Source organism: Tupaia chinensis, unplaced genomic scaffold, assembly GCF_000334495.1.
Source record: "Tupaia chinensis unplaced genomic scaffold, TupChi_1.0 Scaffold000008_1, whole genome shotgun sequence".
In the NCBI taxonomy this organism is placed as follows: Eukaryota; Metazoa; Chordata; class Mammalia; order Scandentia; family Tupaiidae; genus Tupaia; species Tupaia belangeri.
The window spans coordinates 968,265-992,464 of NW_006159437.1; the positions used below are offsets into that span (position 1 = coordinate 968,265).

General features: G+C 35.1%; 1 protein-coding gene across 1 annotated transcript in view; it reads left to right on the forward strand.

Moving 5' to 3' along the window:
- ADGB (androglobin) overlaps nt 1-24,200 on the forward strand; it is a 189,075-nt gene that overhangs the window by 39,502 nt on the left and 125,373 nt on the right. The window contains 3 exon segments of the mRNA XM_027765632.1: nt 8,992-9,131; nt 11,595-11,681; nt 24,073-24,192. Of these exon segments, the coding sequence (XP_027621433.1) occupies nt 8,992-9,131; nt 11,595-11,681; nt 24,073-24,192 (347 nt within the window).

A 24,200-nucleotide genomic window follows, 5' to 3' on the forward strand; every position in this document is an offset into this window, starting at 1 on the left:
TCTCTTATTCATTCTCTCTCTCTCTCTCTCTTTCTATTTCTTGCTATCTCTACTTCCTGACATAGCTCTTTCTTTTAAAATTTCCTTTGGTAGAGATAAACATTTATCAACACTATGTTTTATTTTGCAAATAAAATGTGATTAAATTCTCCTTACTGCACTAACTTCTCAAAAGCCCAAATATAATTTATTCAGAAATTGAAAACAAAACAAAACAACAGTCTACTTTGGAAATACCAGTCTGAAAGTCACTAAACTTGTCTCTTTAGGTAAGTTTGTCATTTAGGGAAAAGTAGAAGGAGTGTGACAGTCAAAGACTGGACCTCAAATCTGATGACTTCCTCCAATTTCTCATTAATCTCATTTAAAGATTAGCTTGTGGGTGATGTGGTTAAACTGGGGGACAATGAGATTCAACTGGTTCCATAGCAATTACTTTAGTAAGCAATGATATAGGTGGTTGGTGGTTTTTGGATGGTAGACATCTATTCTTTCTGGGCTGGGGGAGGGGGCAAACATTTCTGTTCATACCTCTTTTTAACCTATTTCCAGTTGGTAGAGCTAAATTCATATTAGTGTTAGTAAAGAATTAGAGGAAATTATTTCCAATAAGATAAAAATGTAGTTTTTCATTTCCTTGTTCCTTTTCAGAGCCAAACAATTTAATTATTTTTTTTTTCTCTTTCAATTCCAGTTCGGTATTTGTACGTCTGTCTTTGCTTTCCCTGCAGAATCTGGGAAGCATGCTCATGACATGTGCCTTGTTTCTTTCACTGCTTGTTCAGTGTGTCCACTGCAGACCCATCTTCTGCCCTTCGCACATTTCCGACCCTTCCACATCTGGTGCACCATCCTCCCTGTTTTCTTCTTCAATTTCCTGATGCTTTCTGACCCTTTTCCACTTGGAGATGGACTGACTTCTCTGCCTTATGGAAATAGTCTCCCCCTTCCCTGTTGTCCCTGGAAGCATATACCTTGATGATTTTTGTGACACAAACCAATCTCTCAAGTCTCTCTACATGACATTTAAAATTTCAATTTTTACACCAGCCTATCATTTTCCCCATGAGTATTCCCACTATTTCTACTTTGGGGTCTAAGTAAATCACATAAAAGTTCTTTGACATCAGCCAGATAAAAATGTATTGAGTGGTATTAAGAACACTAACAGTAAGAGTATGGAACACAGAGCAGCTTTCTCTCTTCTTTCACCTGGCAATAATAATACTGATACTGGGACCCTTAGCACCCCTCCAGCTGCTTTCTAATTTCTGTATTCCTTGGATCCCTGGAAAAAGCAATTCAGCCATTGCTCTCCCCTTGAACTATGGATTGCTGTTGCGAACCTTTCTCTGAGTTGTCTCTATGTTTTATTTATCTCTGATAAACAGAAAATGCACACATGGGGACATATAATTTTCCCCAGTTGCCATCAATATAATTATATAAAAATGTATTAGCTTTTATTTTTGAATGACTTGTACTTTTTAAACACAATGTTATTGTAGAATTTAGAGTTTTTAAACTGTGAGGTGAAAAACATAAACGAAAACAAAAAAACAGCATCAATACCACCTATGGCACTTCTTAAATAACTACCTCCCATTCCCATCCCAGACCTCTTGAGTCAGAGCTTCCAGGATGGAACCTGCAACCCTGCATTTTAAACAATCTCTCTCATTCATTAACATTTTTGTTTCTTAAATTTGAGGAACAATGTTTGCAATGTATAAATCATTACAAATTATTTTGTTCTTCAATTGCTTTCTTCCAAAATGAAAATGCTTTATTCTTATTTCATTATTAATAATAATATACTTGCTTTTAGTACAGCAAATTGAAGCACTATTAAAATGTTCAAGGTGGGTAAGGAAAGTTCCTTGTAATTTGGTACCTTTCAGAAATCACAGTAAATGCATACGCATAGCCTCCTAAACTTCCTTCTCTTTCTATAGATGTATGCTAATCTACTATGTATGTATAATTTGTAGCAATAGGCTCACATAGTATTTATTGTTATGTAAACTATTTCTTCCTCATCTGTGAACACCATTAGTGCTAATATGTATTTATCTACCTGGTACTCCATCACATGAATGTATAATTACTACCATTTTTTTTGCTAACTTCATATTGATAAACATTTAGGTTATGACCAGTTTACCAATAGAAACAATGCTAGAAAGCAATAAATATGTGTATTTTTTGTCCACTTGTATGGATTTTTTTGTAGAATTTCTACATACTGAATTATTCTGCCAAAATATATGCAAATTCTTAATTTTGATAAATGTATTTAATTACTTTGTTTTTACTTTGGGTGTATAAAATGTTTATATTTGGTATCATTAGGATGTAAATCTGCCACTTTGTTATTTGTTTATTTTTTGTTACTCATCTTATTTTTGTATTTATTTATATGTATCATATCCCTTATCTCTTTTCCTGTTCTCATTCATGCTTTTTGAACATTTAAGTATACCATTTTGATTTATTTAGTGTTTTTGCATCTATCTCTCTGTATTTTTTTCTAGTGTTGATCTAAGAATTAAAATATGTATTCATAGCTTATCACAGTTCATGAATGTCAAAATGTTACCTCTTAAATTAGAATACACATACTTTACCATCATCTAGGCCTCTTTCCACCCTCCCTTTCTGATATAGTTTTCTTTTCTTTTCTTTTTTCCCCAAGTTGAAAATGTTTTTATTTGCAGATGACATGATGGTATACACAGAAGACCCAAAAGTATCCATGAAAAAACTTTTGAAAGTATTAAATGAATACAGTAAATTGGCAGGATACAAAATCAACATCAAAAAATCTGTAGCATTTCTATATACGAACAATATGCTAACCAAAATATAACTGAAGAAAGTAATCTTCACCATAGCCACAAAATGTATAAGATATCTAGGGATAAACAAAACCAAGGAACTCAGAGATCTCTATAAGAGAAACCATGAAAATCTTTAAAAAGATATTTAAAAAAAAAGTGGAAATCCATCACATGCTCTTGGATTAGAAGAATTAATGTTTATATAGTTTTCTTAAACATTTCCTATGTATATATTGAGAATCTCATCATAATTTTTGCTCTTAAATTTGTGTAAACTTTTTAAAATTCAAGAGAAGAGCCCTCTATCTTATTTAGTCATATGCTTATTCTTTGTTTTTACTCCTTGGTCATTCCTGATGTTTTAAGTGTTCTTTCATTCTGATTTCTTCAAGAACTTCTTCTCATCTTTTTATTTTTTCTCACCAGTCTCCTGATAAAAAATTATGTTATTTTTCCTTCATCTGAGAATGTTTTTATTTTATCTTTATTCTGGGCTGACAGTACTTTTCCTTCAGCATTTCAAAATTAATGTGTCCCTTCCTTCTGGCTTCCCTGGTGTCTGAAGATCCATCGGTTTTTCTTTGCTTTCAATCTTTTTCCTTTTGCCTTGACTTTTCAGAAATTTTATTTTTATGTGTCTGGCTATAGATTTCTTGACTTTCTTTTTAATTTAAAACAATTAAAAAATATTTTTCCAGAGGGTGCACAAGAATGAGAAAGAGAGAGAGAAAGAGAGAAAAAGCATCCACAGCAGAACTGAGTTGTGCTATAATCCCTTTTCCCTTAGTTCTCTGCTCCATCAGAACTCCTGGCATGTAAGCTGCAAAGACCAGGACTCAAACTCTCATCTACCATGTGGGGCCCACCTTCCTCTACTCAGTGTCTATTTGCTTGTGTGATAGGGCTGGCCCTGTGGATTTCTTTGGATTTATCATTATTTGGCTTTTTCTAAGTTTCTCAAATTTGTAGGCTTATTTCTTATGACAAATTTGGGAATTTTTCAGCCATTTTTCACTCGAATCTATTTTCAGCCCCAGATTCTTTTCTCATGACTCCAGTGACATGGATATTACTTATTTTTGTATTGTCCCATAGGTTTCTAATCCTCATAGCATGTTTATGTTTACTTAGGCTTAGGTTTCTTTCTTTTTTTTTATGAGAGAGAGGCAGGAGAGAGAAAAAAAGAGATATCCTCAAGAAGGGTCCTCATACTACAATCCACCTCCAGCTTCAGCCAGCCCTGGGTCACAGGCACCCAGGCCCAGTATGCACAGGTGACTTTGGGACTCAAATCCAGCGCCTCTATGACGGTCTAGCATTGCAAAGCATTGCATTATCTTTGCATCATGATCTGGCCCCATCATACCATTTTTCTAAACCTGTTTTTCCATATCGCTTGTAATTTCTATTGACCTAATTTTCAGTTCACTAATTTTTATGCGATCTGCATTCTGCTATTTATCTCATCCAGAGAGCATTGTTTTGTAGTTTAGCTTTAAGTTAAGTTTTCCATATTTCCTCTTTTTTATATTCCATTTCTTTTCTGAGATTTACTGCTTTTTAATTTGTTTTAAGAGTGTTCATAATTGTCTGTTGTGGTATCTTTATGACAGTTGCTTTAAATTTTTTATTTCCTAATTCCAGTTGCTCTGTCGTTTGGCTCACTTGTGTGTGGGCTGCATCTTAGCTTATAAATCTCTGCTCTATTCTGGCCTGCCACTGATGTTTGCTACCCAGATGATAAGACTTTGTCCCACAGTCCACTGAGACCTGGCCAAGGGGTGGAAGGTGTGCCATTACATTAGTGCAGAGAAATGGGTTGAAAATACTTCCTCCAACAGTGTAACCTAGGGCAAGACACCTCCTCTTTGTTGTAAGAGTGAGATGATGGCGATGGTTGTGTCCATTGACTCCTTTGAGGACAGTAAGTGCCTTGGTTGCTTCTAGGTGGGTATGGTAGTCAGAGCTCCACCCTCAGGCCTTCACGGGAGGAGTTCTACGCTATTCCTGCAGTAGTGGAGGTGGGGAAGTGATTCAGACTTCCATTCCATCAGTATAGTTTTTTTTTTTTTTTTAGAGGTTTTCGCTAAGTACAGACAGACAGAGGGAGACATAGAGACAGAAAGCGAGAAATCACCCCCCAGGGGGGATGGTCATGCCGCAATCCCTTCTCCTCCATTCTCCTCTCAGGATCGTGGGCACGCACGCACACGTGCCCGGCGTGAGTTTCAAGCCACCGGGTCCAGGACACGAACCACGGTCGACCACGTGGGAGTGCAGCAACACAGCCATTACGCCAACCGCTGGTTCCCCTTCAGTATAGTTTTGATCATTCAAATATTTGCTGAAATCTCCATCAACCTATCACTTATTTCTTCCTTTTTGTAATTGTGATTTATACAGTTAACTTTAAAAAAAGATGGCATCATCCTTTCATCATGCTCATATAAAAAGAACGTATAGATATATGTGATCATTTAGTTATCTTGATCTGGAATTCCAGTGTGGAAAATATTGGGTTGTAGAGGGAAAGTCATGACACATTTTTCCATAGAAAAACATCATGACTTTGCCAATGACCTAATATTCAAATCTGAACATGGCTGTATTCTAAATTATTGTAGTAATTTATATTTACATTAACAAAAGAGCATCCTTCCTCATAAGCATTTTTAATAAGTAAACATTTTGATAGTTCTTTAAAATAATGTGATGCTAACACAGTGAACAATAAAAACAGTTCAATACATCATTTATATGCTGTAATGAAAAACTACCAAATGCAAAAATAGTTCAGTGTTTGAAGAGGTCTCAAATCATATAAACAAATACACAAACAAATACAGAAGGGAATTTTAAGAGTTTCTTTAAAAATGGAATGAAAATACAGATTTATTTAGTTGCAATTTTTAAAAAAATCTAGGCATTTTTCTTCTTATAATATGCATTCCCATGAACTTTTCAAAGACTTCTTACATATATCAGTGTATATTCACACACACACACACACACACACACACACACACACACACACACATCTTAAACCATTCTGGTTGCTATAACAGAATAGACTAAGAATTTCTGTTGTATACAACAGAAATTAATTTCTCATAGCCCTGGAGGCCGAGAGGTTCAAGATCAAAGAACTTGCATATTTGGTGTCTAGTCATGTCCTGTCTTCTGGTTCATAATGAGCAGCAACCTTCTCACTGTAACTTCAGGTAGCAGAGGAAAGAATTCTGATCTTGTCAATCCCTTTATAAGAGTACAAATCTTATTCACAAAGGCTCTACCCTCATGACTTAATTACAATTACTTCTACAGGTCCTACCTTCTGTGACCATCACATTAAGTATTAAGATTTCAACATATAAATTTTTGAGGAAACAAGCATTATCCATCAATACACACACACACACACACATGCACACACATGGTCTTCAAAAAGTTTGTGGATAAATAGATACTATGAAAAAACAGTACATGGATTTCAATTTTTTTGTACCAAAATAAACTAATACTTTTGTGCTCTTTTTGAGTAACTTTCTTAAAGTTTATTTAATTGTTTCTTCCATGAGCTAAAAAGAGAAAGACAGTACTCCAATAGGGTCTTAACACTGCAAAACACCTCCAGTCTTCAACTAGCCCTGGGTCATTGGAAAGTGTGTACCTAGCATATTCAAGAACTGGGAACATTGTCATGTGGGCTTGTTTTGAAGAGCATCATGTTTTACTACTGCCCCAAAACATCTATTCCCTTTGTATATGTATATTATTTCATTTCTTTGTTTCTGAAGTTAATTTATTTCCTCCTTGAGAGAGTAAAATACAATGAGAGAGAGAGGGACCTAGAGAGCGAGAGAGAAAGAAAGAGAGAGAGAGGTGCCATCTATAGGGTCTTCACTCTGTGATCCTTCCTCCAGCCTTGTGACTGACTAGAATCCTGGACATGTTGAGATAGAGCTGGGATATGAACCTGGCACCTTTTCACATGATCTCTGTCATCAAATAGTAACATCCCTATTGCCTGTACCACCATGACTGGGATACAAAAATATTTGATTTCTTTATAAAATTTAAGGATGCAACCAACCAATATATCAATATGGTTCATCATTTAAAAAATAAAGAAAATATAGTCAAATTTTATAACAGATTTATTGAGACACAATTAACATATCACACAATTCACTCATTTAAAGTGTATGGTTTAGCAATGTTTAGTAATTGAGGCAATTCTTAATTTAAAAAATGTTATCATTGATGATCTGGAAGCAAATGATATTTGCTGACCTGGTCTCATTTAAGTTCCTCCGGGTGCTTAAAAAAGTTCTTTCATAAGAATCCAGACAACCTTTTCTGAAATTATTTTAATATTGAAGTATAGGAAGGTAACACCTATTGCAAATTTTTATTATGATAAAGTATACATATTGTATCATTTAATATTTTAAACATCGGTGCCGGCAGGTGGCGTAATTGTTGAGGGGGCTGGACTCCAACATGACTGACCACAGTTCAGTATAGAAACTTCAGTCGTGGACCTTACAACTTTCTCTCTCTCTCTCTCTCTCTCTCTCTCTCTGCCCCCTCTCTGGTCAAATTAAATAAATAATATTTTAACCATTAATTATACACTTGAGTGGCATTAAGACTTTTGACAGTATTGTGCAACCATCACTACCATTTCCAGAATGTGCATCATCACAACAGAAATGCTGTACCCATCAGAAAATAACTTCTCTTTTTCCCCTGTTCCCAACCTCCAATAACTTCTTTCGGTTTCTATGAATTTGCCTTTTCTAGATGTTTTCATACAATGCTTGTCCTTTTGTATCTGACTTATCTTTCCATGTATTCTTCTTGGTTATTTCATTTGAAATTAGAAAAAAAGGGACTAGCCTTGGCCCAGTGGTTAAGGTGGCTGGATCCCATAAGACTGATTGCACAGTTTCAGTCCCCACCCAATGGCTTGAAAAACATGCCAGGTACACGTATGTGCCCAAGATCCTGAAGGGAAGAAGAGAGGAGAAGGAATTGCAGTATGATTATGCCCATTGGGGAGTACTTTCTCACTTTCTCTCTCTCCCTCTTTTTCTCTCTCCATGAACACATATGCCTTATGGAAAATATTTTTAAAAATTAAAAGGGGAGGATGGCTAAATACTTGTGGCTTTAACCTGCTTTGCCAAATATTGTCTAAAGAAAGATAAAAGACATAAATATACAAATAAAGCAATACAAAATTCAGGGGAAAAATGTCATACAAAGAAAACATTTTTCATCTCATTGTTCCAGTCTACCTGGGGAAAAAATATGCTGTTCCTTGAATCTTCAGTTCAAATATCATTTTCCTGGGATGACTTTCCCCAGTAAAATTAATCATGCTTTGAAGGTCTTAGAGCATGACTTTAAACATATTGTGTTCTATGCTTCTCCCGCCACTAGACTATAAATAATTCAATGGTATAGCCATGGGTTATGCAGATCTTTCGGTTCAAAATGCCTGATGCTACTTTTGAAAATATTTGTTAGCAAAGCATTGAATTTGCAATGAAACTTGGGATATAAAACCAAAGTTGTTTTTTTTTTTAAAAGCAATCTTAAAGCTCACAATCATTAAAGTTATTTATTTCATGCTTTTAATTATGAAGTAATATAATAAATGACTTTACTAAATAAAATATTAATTTGCTTCATGTTTTAAAAAGATTTTTAATTAGCAGTAGAAGTAATATTGGAATGAGGCATGTAAGATCACTGAGCTCATATCAGGATAAGCAATAATCATTAAAGTGATATTTGGAGAATGTATTTTTTGATTACTTATTTAATTATACTCAAACTTATCTATAGTTGCATAATGTTTCGGTTCTGCCATTTGAAATACTTTAATTTAGTGCGTTATGTAGGACAGAGAACCTAAGAAAGTGTTTGTAAGACCTTGAAAATATGGATAGTATTGACATAGATATTAATGTGCTTGTAGTTATATTTAAAATAAGCTAAAATGCTCAAAGTAGTATTGAAAATCAGTATTTCAGTATTTAAATACGGATACTAAAGCAAAATTATAAAATAGCAAACAATGGTGTCAACAAAGAAAATATCGGGAATCATTGAATGGTATATTCTTTCTTCTTGTTTTCAGGGTTGCTGGAGAAAGATAACTATTGATGACTTTCTGCCTTTTGATGAAGATAACAATCTATTGCTTCCAGCTACAACCTATGAATTTGAACTCTGGCCAATGCTTTTGTCTAAAGCGATTATTAAGTTGGCAAATGTTGAGTATGTAGTGAGAAATTGTTACTTTCCTGTCTAAAAAAATACAAACAACAACTATTCTTCCATATTTTATACATTTATTTAAAAGCAAATTAAATGAAAGCTTTCTTTGCAAACAATATAAACTTCCTAATATAAATATAAATGTGTGAAAGCCACTGCATTGAAGTTGGGTTAGCCAACAAAAGACAAAATTTCCCCAAGGAAAAATAATATAGGAAAATATTTCATCTAAATATGTAAATATGTGTGCTGGAATCTAGTTAAAGATTTTTGGCTCAATACAGGCAACAATAGCTTTCTAATCTTAAAAAAATCTGAACTCTTCTGGAGATATATTCCTTATTGCTTTTGGAAAGAGTTGTCACTTTTGATGCATTTATGATGAAAACTACTTATATTTCTTTCAATTTTTTTATAAAATTTGCTGTGTCTTATATTCACACATGACTTGTGTACCAACATGTATGAGATATGTCTACCATGTTCTAGTCTCTCAGCCTCTACTTCCAAACATATGCAGTCATTATATACCTCTGTTTCCTGCAGTGTGTAGGGCCACTTGGTATTCGACAGAACACAGCCACATGCTGTAAATGTCAGTCATTTGCTCATAGCTCACCCCCTTCCCGTCTACAAGCATAGCAAAGTCAGAAGCCAGATCTGCTTTGTGAAGATAAATCTTTTTGCTCAACTTCTTTTTTTCTCCCAAGGCTATAAAATAAAAACAACTCCTACTGTAATCCTCTTCATTTCGCTTTTCTCTTACTCCCCTTTGATTTTCTATTGGGAATTTCTTTTACCCAGCTTTTATTTTTTTATTTTATTTTATTTTTTTTTTGGAGAGGTTTTCCCTATAGGGCACGTGCGCTCACCAGATAGAGAGAGACATAGAGAGAGAAAGCGAGAAATCACCCCCTGAGGGGGGATGGTCATGCCGCAATTCCTTCTCCTCCATTCTCCTCTCGGGATCTTGGGCACGCACGCACACGCGCCCGGCGTGAGTTTTAAGCCACCGGGTCCGGGACGCAAACCGTGGTCGACTACGTGGGAGTCCAGTGACATAGCTATTATGCTAACTGCTGGTTCCCACCCAGCTTTTATTTCTTAATTGCAATAATTTTTATAAAAATTCCAGCCAGATCTTTTTAGGTAGCTAAGTACAATATTCACACTGGTAGTAGTTATGTTTGTTTTTTGGAAAGAGAAAAATAATCTTTCTAATGTTCTTCATTCTCAGACCTAACTTGAAGTTCTAAGAATTAGAGCCATAAAGCCAGTGATGCATTAAATATGTGACCTAGATAATTAGAGTGGCATTTTACCTCTCTTAAAGACATAGTTCAGCAGAATGCTATAGCCACATGAATAGTAGAGTTATTATTGTTCAGAAATCTAAACAAATACATCTTGAAAACAAAGAACCTAAGCATAATATACATCTTAGAAGTTCTGGTGAAACCTGCCCTACCCAATACAGTTTACATTTTCTTATAAAGCCATCACAGATTTTATAGGCTATGTAGTTGTTATTTGTACACGAGGGTTAGCTTTCTACATCTGAAAATTAGTATTTAGTCATTATTTTAATATCAATGTGAGATATGTAAAGAAAATAACATTATTTATATGGAGTGTACAAAATTACCTCATATATGTATTTATATTGTACAAACAGGAATTTAGAATAAACTATAAACCATCCCTATAGATAAATCAGTACAAATTCATAATTAATGAAATATGTGGCCAAGATAGTAAGATTTCTTTCTGAAGAAAAGGGCATATGTTGGTCAATACCATCAATATCACCATTGGCATATGGTGGCTCAAGCCATGACTCCCAGGCAGAAGAGGGATATAGCTTTTCTGTGTATAAAGATAATTACCTCCGGCAAGGTATAAAAAAGACTAAATGATAGTAATCCTGTTTGCTTTATTACAACCTCATTTGACTTTGTGCTATGCTGGCAGCTCTGCTCTTCTGTGCAAAATAGGACATAGATTTCTAAATTCTCTGCAATTATCTAAGAATTTCCAATGACCATCTTAGCCTTCTACAGACAAGACTGACTATAGCCTCAAAACCATCTTAAAATAATTACTAAGTCATAGCAATGCCATATTTAATCTATAATATGGATTATATATATATATTTCATGATACATATATAAATGTTTTATGCATATGGCATTAATACTAGTTTTTGAGGTTCTAAAAGCTTAATAAAGTTTATATGCATGCTTTGCTAACATATAGAAACTTTATCTCTCTGGCTCTATGTAAGTGTTTTAACAAAGCAAATCATGTGGCTATTAAGATAGCGTTTTCTTATACTTTAATGTATGACCAGTATGAACCCTACATTTGATATTATATTGCTGTTTATTAATGATTCCTACCTCTTGTAGCTCTCTCTGTTTTAATATTTTGTTAATTACAGTTTTATGCATTTTCTTTTTTAGCATCCATATGGCACAAAGGAGAGAACTGGGAGAGTTCACTGTTATTCACGCACTCACAGGGTGGTTACCTGAAGTCATTTCTCTTCAGTAAGTTTGACCATTAAGCTTCCTGTATCTATTTTTTTTTTCTTCCCAAGATATTTTTAAGCCTATTTTTAGTATTAAAAAGCATTTTAAGAAAAGTCAGGTATACAAAAAGCTGGGGGAATAACATTTTATGGTAGTATGTAAAATTAATTGGAAATTCTAGGATAAGTTCTGTCTCCTTATGTAGAGAAAAAATAGCTTCATGGGTTTGGATTCCTGGGTCAACATGAAGACATACCAGGTATGCAGGTGCCCAAGATTTCGCAGAGTTAGAGGGTTGGGGAAAGAGCACTATGGCATGATGAGACTCCATTGACAACTCTCTCTCTCTATCCTGTGCATGTGCACACAATTTCTGTCATTAAAAGAAAGAAAAAGAAGTTATGAACTTCTAGAGTTTTATTTTTACTGCTGCTAGAATGCTTTATAGAGTTTGCTTTGAATTTTCTCTTGTAACAGTAGTCAGTAGAGATATAAGAGGCATGAAATCTTCAAGCCTATCAAAGATGGTAAAGAAACAAAAGATCAGAAAATTCATAACTAGAATATTAATGATTTAAAAACTATGGATTTTTTCTTACTAGACTCATATAAAAATTAGATTTAAAAATTGAAAAGTATCCATATACATTAATAATTATAGAAACCATGTCAATAATTATTTTAGTTGAAGTATTTTATACATTCAATTTGTATAAATTGATATTTCAAAATGAAATAAGAAAAATGAATCTTGAACTTTGGAATAAGAACTCTGTGATTAGACTTAAATTCTTACACTTTCAATGTCCAGTTATGTGAATTTTACTGATATGTAACCTCTCTAAGTCCCAGTTTCTGCATCTCTAAAACAGGAAATAATATGAGCTAACCTATAGGATTGTGTTGAAAATTAACAGGTGAGAATGTTAGAAATACTAGTGTGTGGTAGAGACATAATTAGTGAAATTGCGTTTTCCATCTCTAGTGACTTGCCAGATTATCAAATATTTTCTAGAAATATATATGTTAGTTAATAATCAACCCTTGGAAACAGAGTAAAGTATAAAGAAGAATAAGTGACACTCATCCAGACAATGACATTTTTCAATTTTCTTCTAAATACAACTAGAAAGTAAAAGATATAAACTTTCATCTACTATGTCATGATTTGAAGGATTTTTCATTTAACTGTTCTACATTATTCAAATAATTGAAAATTATAACTATACTACAAAGTTTTTTAAAAATAACTCATTCGTAAACTAATTTTAAGTGAAAAAGTGTCATGACATAGTATATAAATGATTGTAAAAATAATTAAGTGGAAGTCCAGTCCTGTAGCCTAATGGTTAAGAGAGCTGGATCCCGCATGGCAAACCATGGTGAGCTGGCCTGAAAAACATGGCAGGCACTTGTTTGTGCATGCCTCTTTTCCTAATAGGATTGGGCAGTGACATAGAAGGTATTGTGGTGTGACAACAGCTTGTTGGGAGTTACTTTTTCCTTCTCTCTCTCTCTGTTTCTGTTTCTCTGGCAAGTACACATACTCACTAAAATTTAAAAAAAAAAAAGTTATGTTGAAAATTGGGTGCATTTACCATCTGCTTAGTGTGCAGGGAGAAGTCAGGTAAACCTTCATGAAAAAAGTTCTCACTTGATCTAAGCCTTCAACATTGATTGAGTTTGATTTGATTGAAAGGAAGAAGAGGAGCATTGAAAGCAGAAAAGGTCCAGGATATGCTCAGGAGTGTGATATTTCAGTTTTCAGAAGGATTAGAGTGTGTGGAAAAATTGACCAGCCATGTCCACAGTTTTACAGAACTCAGTAAGAATTCAGGTGCCAATTTTTCACACTTGTGTTGAATACTGATTTTTCCCCCATGTGTAAATTAGTGAAGGTAAAAATGTGTTCTGTGGCAACTCCCAACAGACTGCTCCTTTCTTTCCACTCTCCCATATGAGCACCATAAAGGAACACCACTCTATTTGCTATTGCTGACCTTGTTTCTTATATTTTCCTATACTTAGTAAACTTTTACCTTTGAAAATCAAATCAGAATCTCTTCTAATTGTTCATATAATAATAGAAGCACAGTGAATGACATGTTGAAGTGAATATTAGAAATCTGACTATATCAGTTGGAAAGACGATTCTTGTCATCATACATCTCTGATGAATGATCCTTCTGTGAATATAGCACCTTCTTACCCAGTCATTAAGTATAATGGTCCAAAAAGTAATTTGGCCTCATTCTGTAATGTTTAAATACATCTTTTTCATAGTATAGCATTTTAAATGTTATAGAGGGGGAAAAAGGCAACTTCGTTTTTTAATTCAGAAAGATGTTTGAATCCTAATTCTAATGTTTGTGTGACCACACACTTGTACAAGTGTTTATTGTGGTATTATTTACAATTCCTAACACATGAAGCCAACCCAAATGTCTGCAAACAGTTGAATGGATTGAAAAATGTGGCATACAACACACTATGGAATACTACTCATCATAAAAAAAAAAGAGACCCTGGCATTTGATAGAAAGTGAATGAATAATTGCTAAGTGAAGCAAGCAAAACTATGAAAGAGAGGTATTGTATATCCCCACTTGATATACACCAAATGTCTGCACTTTGTGGCAGAAACTGAAAGAGTGGAAGGTATAAAGGCATAGAGAGCAACTATGAATTCTAGAAACAGTGTGGGAGGAGGGTGGGAAATGGAGGAAGATGAGAAGAGGAGAAATAAGGGAAAAACGAAAGAAGCAAAATGTTTATGAGACACAAAAATGGAAAATTATCTGTTGATAATAATGTGTATGATAATACCTTTGACTAGACCAATATACAGTGTATTCATGATGGGAGAATTCATTTGGTATGCTGTAATGATACACATGCAGTGACTGAATGTAAAAATAATTCATTAATTTAAAAAACAGATTGTAATACCTGTGGGATTTCTCTTGTCCTTGATGCCTGCCATTGATTTTCTGAGTTGTACCCACTGGAGCAAGAGGGAGCAAGTGCTAGAGCTGCAGAAGGAGGCAACTCTTAACTACCTGATTGTGCATTCCAACTACTCAAGTGTCTTTTGTTTGTGTGTTCTGTTTTTGTTTTTGTTTTTCCTGTCTCTGGTCCTGACTCTTGAGTTCCACTCACTGGAGCAGGAAGGGAGCAAGCAGGAGAACTGCAGAGGGAGAGCAACTCTGAACTGATTACTCATAGATTTGGACTATCCATTCAAACCCTAAGTGCATCTGGTCTTGGGAGACTGGGAGAGAATCACACACCTGAACCTGACTACATACTCTACTCTAATGGAAAGATGTGGCCCATTACCAAGAACATACCTGGGAAGAAGAGTTGTTCTCCCCCCAATGCTACAGAATCTACTCCAAAAAATGTATGAAGAAGTGTGTACTTCATCAGATGTCTAAACACCAGCACAAAGGCACAAGGAATATGAGAAAACAAGGAAATACCCCTCCCTCAAGGGAACCCGACAAGTCCTGATTAATCATAGACAGCCCAAAAGAATGTGCAGAAATGTCAAAAAAGAATTCATAACACTAATAGTGACTAAACTAAATGAAATGCAGGAGAAAATAGACAACCAACTCCAAGAGATGAGGAAATCATTCTACAGCTTGAAAGAGGAACTCCATAAAGGGGTAGACACCGGAAAAAGCAGCAGGTCCTGATGTGTGCCCAAAATCCCAAGGGGAAAATGGAGGAGAAGGAATTGTGGCATGGCCATTCCCCTGGGGGCTGATTTCTCACTTTCCCTCTCTCTGCTGAGCACATATGTCCTATCACAAAAATCTTAAAAGAATACAGATGTAAATACTAAGGGAGACTGTGTGGTTATATGGGAAATCTGTCCTTTCTGCCCAATTTTGCTGTGAACCTCAAGCTGCTCGTAAAAAGTAAACTTTGTTAATTATAAAAAAAGTAAAGACAAATGAAGATTAAAAGCATTATTAAAGTGATGCTTTATTAAATAAAATAGAAACAAACAGAACTTCTAGAGATGAAGATTGTAATACAAGAAATAAAACCCTCCATTTAAAGTATAATAGCAAATTAAAACATGCAGAAGATAGAAACTATGATCTAGAAGACAAAGTCTCTGACTTAGATAAATCTACCAAAAATGATTTAAAAAATAAAAAAATAAAATAAAGACAACATACAGAAAATAATAGATACCATTAAACACCTGAATGTCTGAATAATCAGTATTCAGGAAGGTAAAGAAACTGCTAAGGGTGGTAAGGGCAAGTAAATCTACTCTTTTTTTTTTTTTGAGAGTTTGTTGTTGTTGTTGTTTATAGGGTGTGTGCGTATGCTCTCCAGAAAGAGAGAGACAGAAAGTGAGAAGTCAAACCCCCTGGGGGAGGGAGGTTGTTGGTCACACCACAATCCCTCCTCCTCCATTCTCCTTTCAGGATCTTGGGCACGCATGCACATGCATCCAGCGTCAGTTAAAGCCACTGGGTCCGGGACTCGAACTGCAGTCAACTACATGGGAGTCCAGCGACAGAGCCATTACGCTAACTGCTGCTCCCAAGGGCAAGAAAATCTATTCTAAGAAATACTTGCAGAAAACTTTTCCAAACCTAGAGAAATATTCACACATCCAGACACAGGAAATACAAAGGACACCAGATAAAATTAACACAAGAAGATCTTCCCCCTGGCACATTATGGCCAGGTTGATAAAAATCAAAGACAAAGATAGCATTCTAAAAATGGCAAGAGAGAAACATCAAATTACTTACAAAGGTTATCCTATTTGGCTGACATCAGACTTGTCAACTGAAACAATGCAAGTAAGGAAAAAATGAGCAGACATATTCAAAACACTAAAAGAAAAACAATTTCAACCAAGAATACTGTATCCATCAAGACTATCCTCAAATGAGAAGAATAAATAAAATTATTTCAGATTAAAATAAATACTGAAAGAATTTACCAACACTAGACCAGCTCTTCAAGAATTACTGAAAGGAGTAATACATCAGGAAAAGTAAAGAGAGACAAACAGAAATAATAATTATAATAATAATAAAACCTGAAATAACCAAGAAAATGGCTTAAAAAATGACAGGGATAAATCTCCAGGTATTAACAGTACTAGTGAATGATAATAGATTAAATTTTTCAGCTAAAAGACAAAGACGGGCTGAATTGATTTTTAAAAAAAGGAGCCCTTTACATGCTGCTTGCAAGAAACAAACCTGATAAAAATATACATAGACTGAAAGTGAAGGTCTACAAAAAGCTATTCCATGCAAATAGAAATCAAAAGAAGGTTGGAATTGTGATACTGATGTCAGAAAAAATACTTTAAGACAAAAACTGTAAGAAGAGACAAAGAAGTGGACCAACAGGTGGCATAGTGGTTAAGTTGCTGGGCTCCCACATGATCAACCACAGTTCAAGTCCTGGACCTGGTGTCTTAAAACTCATGCTGGACACATGTTAGTGCATGCCCAAAGTCTTGAGAAAATGTGGGAGAGGGGATTGTGGGATGGTCATCCCTTTTGGGGGTTGATTTCTCACTTTCTGTCTCTGTCTCTCCAGTGAAGGTACACACCCTATAACAAAAATATATCTCTCAAAAAAATACGAAAGAACCCTCTCAAATTTATTTTATGAAACATCCATCACCCTGATCTCATAAGTAAACAATGACATAACAAAACAAGAAAACTAGAGACCAATCAAACTAGAGGAATATAGATGCAAAAATTCTCAATTCTCAACAAGTTACTAGCAAATCATATCCTACAACACATTAGAAAGATTATATACCATGACCGGGTAGGCTTTAGTCCAGGGATGCAAGGGTAGCTTAGCATACACAAAACAATATATGTAATATATTGCACCAACAGAGAGATAAAAAAAGAAAAATGACCAGATGCAGAAAAACCATTTGACAAAATACAACATCCCTTCATGATTAAATCTCTCAGCAAAATCAGCATATAAATGAAATATGGGGACCAGCAGTTAGCGTAATGGCTATGTCGCTGGACTCCCACGTAGTTGACCGCAGTTTGAGACCTGGAACTGGTAGCTTAAAACTCACGCCGGGCACGTGTGCGTGCGTGCCCAAGATCCCGAGAGGAGAATGGAGGAGAAGGGATTGGAGCATGGCCATCCCCCCTGGGGGGTGATTTCTCGCTTTCTGTCTCTCTGTCTCTGTCTGTCTGGCGAGAGCACGCCCCCTGTAGCAAAAACCTCTCAAAAAAAAAAAAAAAAAGGAAATGACATTTTTCAATGAAATGAAAGCCTTATATTAATAACCTATAACTAACAGATACAGAATGAGGAAAACCAGAAAGCTTTTCCATTTAAAAACTGGAACAAGACAAGGTTGCCCACTTTCTCTACTCCTTTTCAACATAGTACTGTAAGCCTTAGCCAATGCAATCAGAAAAAAGAATGAACTAAAAGGCATTCAAGTTGGAAAACTCTATGCTCAGATGACCTGATTATATACATAGAAAATCCAAAATAACCTACAAAGACAAGCAACAGCAAAAACTTCAGGAAGTGATAAATGAACACAGTAAAGTGGCAGGATACAATATCAACATACAAAAATCTATAGCATTTGTATATCCTATCAATGAACAGACTGAGGTAGAATTGAAAGGAACCCCATTTACGATACACACACACACACACACACACACACACACAAAGATATGTAGGAATAAACTTAACCAAAGGAGTGAAAGACTTCTATAAACTATGAAAAATGAAAAAAAAATTGAAAATGATACACTAAAATGGAAAGACACCTCATCTCATGTTGCTGGACTGGAAGAATTATATTCAAAATGTCAATCCTACCCAAATCAGTTTACAAATTCAATGCAATTCTGATTAAATTATTAGAAATATTCTTCATAGAAATAGACAAAACAATCATAAACTTAGTTTGAAATAACAAAGGGCCCAAACAGAAATCATGAAAGCAATACTGTACAAAAAGAATAAAGTTGGAGGCTCTCATTTTCTGATCTCAAAAGATATTACAAAGCTGTGATAATCAAAACATCATGATACTGGCACCAAAACAGCCATGCAGGCCAGTGGAGCAGAATAGAGAACTCATAAATAAACTCAAAGCATACAGTCAACTGATTGTTTACAAAGGGCACAAGGCAATTCAGTAGGGAAAAAAAAATTTCTTCAGCAAATGGTGCTGAAATAACTGAATACCCACCTGCAGAAAAATGAAATTGAACTCCTCTCACCACTAACAAAAATTAACTTAAGATGGATCAAAGATTTAAACATAAAATTTATAGAAAACACAGGGGAAGCTCATGGAGTCATTGGAATAGACAAATACTCTGAAATTTTTAACTAAGGTCCCCGAAGCACAGGAAATAATTCCTCAAAGGGACAAGTGGGACCACATCAGGCCAAAAAGTTTCTGCACAACAAAAGAGTAATAATCAAAGTGAAGAGACAGCCCTCAGAATGGGAGAATATATTTGCAAATTATGCCTCAGGTAAGGGGCTGATAACCAGAATATACAGAGAACTAAGCAGCTTACCCATAAGGGAAAAAAAAAATCACTCCAATGAAAAGATGGGTAAATGAACTGAACAGACAACTCACCAAGGAAGATATGTGAATGGACAAAAACCATATAAAAAAAAAAGAAAAGAAAAATGTTCAACACTTCTTATCATAAAGGAAATACAAATCAAAAACCACAATGAGATACCACTTAACCCCAGCCAGATTAAAAAAAATAAATAATGGTAAGTGCTGGTGAGGCTGTGGTAAAATGTAACCCTCCTACACTGTTGGTGCAAATTTAAATTAGTACAGTCATGGTGGAAAACAATATAGAGGTTTCTCAAAAACCTACAAATAGAAGAACTACCATATGATTTAGCAATTCCATTTTAGATACACACCCAGGGAGAAGAAAACTGCCTGTGGGAAAAAACAATTGCACATCCACGTATAATGTAGCATTATTCACAATTACTAAGACATAGAATCAACCCAAATGATGAATAGATTGAGAAAATGTGGCACCTATGCACTGTAGAATTCTAGTCCCCATAAAAGACAATCAAATCCTGACATGTGGGACAAAGTGGACAAATATAAAAAAATGAATGCTAAGTGAAGCAAGCCAGACTATGAAAGAGAGGCGTGTTATGTTGCTCTTTAATATATACTGAATATCTGCACTCTATGGCAGAAACTGAGCAATTGCAAGGTATAAAAGCAGGGAGGGCAACAGGAGATGACTAAAAACATTATAGGAGGGGTTGGGTAATAGAGGATTAGAAGAAGGTAATCAGGGCAAAAACCATTTAAAAGACACAAAAATGAAAAGTTATCCTGTACTCTATTCATGCTTAGAAAAACCATCTGGTATGCTGTACAGAGATGTGCACTGATTAAATGTAAATAAAATATATATTAAAAATCAATCAATAAAGAAAGAAAAATTAGAAAAATAAAGACTAAGATTGTGGGACCAGCAGGTGATCTGGTGGTTAGTGTGCTGGACTTCCACATGGTCAACGGTGATTTGGGTCCCAGAACTGGCAGCTTTCTTTCTATCTTTCCCTTTCTCTCTGCCTCTCTGTCTCTCTATGGTCACATTAAATAGTAATAATAATAATAATGACAAATAAAGTAAGTAAGTAATTCTTTTAAACAAATAGATTGTAATACCAAAAATACAGAGCTTCCAAGGGTTTAAATGGTAAAATAATATACCCTAAAGGCCTGGTATATGCTAGGTCCTAGAGATTCAACAATGAATACAGGGCAGTTCAAGCACTGAAACAAATCACAGATGCACAAAGAAATCTATTATTATTTTCCAGTCATCAGCTCATCTCACTATTTTCTTCAGAGAAAATCTTGATGAATGAGTTATCTGGAAATATAGTCTCTATATCATCAACTCCCAGTCTCTTCTCATACTCTTAGTCTCTCATTCTCCATTATCTATTGACACGGCTCTTCCTGAGAGACAACAAAGATCTTAACATTGTAAGATCAAGAAGTCATCTCTCTTGCCTTGTTTTCTTGACATCCCAGTATTTGACCTTCTTAACAACTCTTTCCTTTGGCACAATACAATCGTATTTTTCTCCTACCTTATTTATTGCTCTTTCTCAGCCCTCTTAGATATTTCCTCAGTCACTGCTCAACTACTAAATGATGGTATGTACCAGATTTCCTGTCCTTAAATAACAAACTGTTTGCCAGTGACTTTCAAGTTCACAGCTCTATGATTAATGACTATTTTCTAAACTTTAGACTGGGTTTATACACAATCATTTAAATTGCATAGCTATGAAGATGTCAAAAATATATCTCAAAATATCCAGAAATAATCTCTTGGTTCTCAACCTTCCAAGCTTGTACTTTTCCTATATATTTCATCTTGGTACACTATACTAGCATACGCCCAGACAATCAAGCTAAAGAAAAGAGTAGGAGTCATCCTTGATCCTTATTTTCCTCACCACTCATATATAATCTTTTACTGAGCCCTGTCAATTGAACCTCTTCTATTAATTTGGATTCTGTTTTTCTGCATATTAATTATTACAATCCTAGTTCAATTTCCCATCACTGCTCACTTGCCGTAGTTTTAAAACTAATCTCCTTGGGTTTACATTATCCTCCTCTATTTAATTTTCCAAGTGGTAATCAGAATAATTTTCCAAAATATAAACCAAATTATATTACTCTCCTTGTGTGAAACCTTTCAGTGGTTAGGCATTACACTTGAATCTTTACTCTGGTCCTCAGAGATCTACACTTCTGACTCTTCCATAATCTCTGATTTTATCCCTGATCTCATCTGTGTCTTGGCAACCATTCACGTGGTAATCCAGGTCTTCTTTCTGTTTCTCAGATATACTAAACTCAATGGCATGGGGTCTTTATATATGCTATTCTTGTTTTCTTTCTTACCCTGGGTCTTACCTAGGATAAAAATCAGCTTCTCAGACAGTTCTTGTTGAGCATTCAACCTAAATTATTCCTTCTTCAAATTATGCCATATGCCATCTTCCATTATTTTATTTTTATCTTGAAAATGATCACTTCATGTTATAATCTGTTTGACTCTCTCTTTTTTGGTGTGGCCATTCACTGGATGTTAAGGTCATGACAGTAGGAAACCTCTTTGTTTTGCTCAATGTTGTGCCTCCTATGCTTGTAACAGTGACACAGAATGATGAGCATTCAGTATAATATCAAAAAGTTTATTGAATGAGTAATTTAAAAAGTATTTTTAGGGCTGGGTCTTTAGTGCAGCAGTTAAGGGAGCTAGATCTCACATGTTTGACAAGTTCAGTTCATGTTGTAGCCCCAGTCCTGGCCCTGGTGACTTGAAAAAGATGCCAGGCACTTATACCTGCATGCCCCAAATCCTGACAGAGTGGATAAATGAATGAAAAAGTATTTTTGGCAAGACAACACCCCACTGAGGGATACTTTCTATTTCTCTCTCTTAAGTGCACATGCCTAAAAACATTTTTAAAAATATTTTAAAATGTATATTATGCTACAAGTGTATAAAAGAGTCTTTGGGAACTAAGAGCAAAACCACATAGCTTAATTAACCTATAAAGTAGTACAGATGCTCCTTGACTTAAGACGGGGTTACATCACCATAAATACAACATAAATTAAAATTATTGTGGGCCAGCCAGTGGTGTAGTGGTTAACGTAGCTAGAGCCCATGATACCAACTGTGAAATTTGAGTCTTGTACCTAGTGCCTTGAAAAGCATGGCAGCCCCATGTGCCTGCATGCCCAAAATCCTGAATGGAGAATAGAGGAGAAAGGATTGTGGTATGGCCATCTTCCCTTTGGCATGCTTTCTTTGTCAAATAAGTACATGCACTATATAAAAAAAAAAATTAAAAAGAGAGAGAAAGAGAAAATATTATAAGTCAAAATGTGTTTATTACATGATAAACCCATTATTTAGTTGAAAAATTAAATGTCAAATATGATAAGTCCAAATTCTCCTTGACTTATGATGTGGTTAAGTCCAGTTAAACCTATGATAAAGTCATAAAATCATAACTTGAATCATCTTTAGTTGGAGACCATCTGTATTTTTATTTGATTTCAAAAGATTAGTTGAAATTAACCCAGCTGATTGAGGCAAGGACGTCAACTCAGAGACTTAAGGCTAGCAAGGTAAAAGAAGCAGATATTGTCCTAGAAAGATACATGGTTCTGCATGGCAGGATTATGTGTAGTAAATTTTAGAGGTGGAAAGGACTTGGGGATGGAAAGGTAAGCAGAAACCAGACAGACAAAAGCCTTTTATGCCATGTTAAGGAATGTTTACATCATCCTTATAATGACAGAATGTCACTGAGGGATTTTAAATAGAAGGATGGCCTAATCAGACCTGTGATTTTTGGAGGAGTGCACATGTGGCAAGACTGGAGTAGGAACGCTGGCTCATGAAGGAATCCATAGGGGTTTTCAGAGCTCCTGCACAGAAATTTCCTGACAGGAAAGGAGATAAGGTGATCTACTGTAGTGAAAGAAGGTTAAATCAAAGTAAAGTGATACTGTGTGTTATTTGATGACCATTTCAAGGTTTGGTCATTCTCAGTTTTCTGTCTTGAGTACTAAGTAGGAGACAGTAACAAGGTATTTTCATTTATTTATTATCTTTTTGTTTATTAGGTGGTTGTATGATTGTATCTGGATAGCAGGAGAGATGTTTGAGCTGAAGTAATGATTGAGGGTTGTATTTATATATGGGCCAATTCAAAACCTGGTTGTATTTGTTCACTGAGGAAAATGTATGTAAAATGACCAGAACATGAAGGGGAGAACTCTGGAACAGCAACCCTAAATTGTAAACAATGAGCAGAAGAGAGGGAACATTTAAAAGAGTCTGCAATTAATTTCTATAAGAGTAAGAAAGTCAAGAAAATGTAAGGTTATGGAAAGCTCAGGAAAGTATCTGAAGAGGAGAGTAACAACACTTTCATATTCCACAGAGAAGCCAAGTAAGATAAGGACCTTTATTTACATAGACGACAACACAGGCAAAGTCCCTGACCCTTAATAGTTACTCAAATACATACTCTTTTCCTGTGATAGCTGTTAACATGCTTAACTCCTCTGCCAGGCTAGGTGATCCTTTAGAGGAGCATCATGTTTTTACTTCCAATGTGCACACAGTAGGCACTCAATGAAAACTTGTTGAGTAAATAAATATATAATGGTGTTTTACAACTAAAAATTGAAGTACCAATTAAAATTAGTCTTATTAAATATCAAACTTATTTATTCTGTCACTACTGTTTTACTCTAAGGCTGAAAAAAAATCATTTGGAGATCAATCTTTGTTGTTTTTTTCCTAAGTCCAGGATATACGGACAAAGTTTGGGAGCTCTTGAAAGAAATATTGCCTGAGTTTAAGCTGCCAGAAGAGCACAGCTCTGAAAGCAAATTAGCAATGATAGACACCAAATTAAAAGAACCAGGGAAAG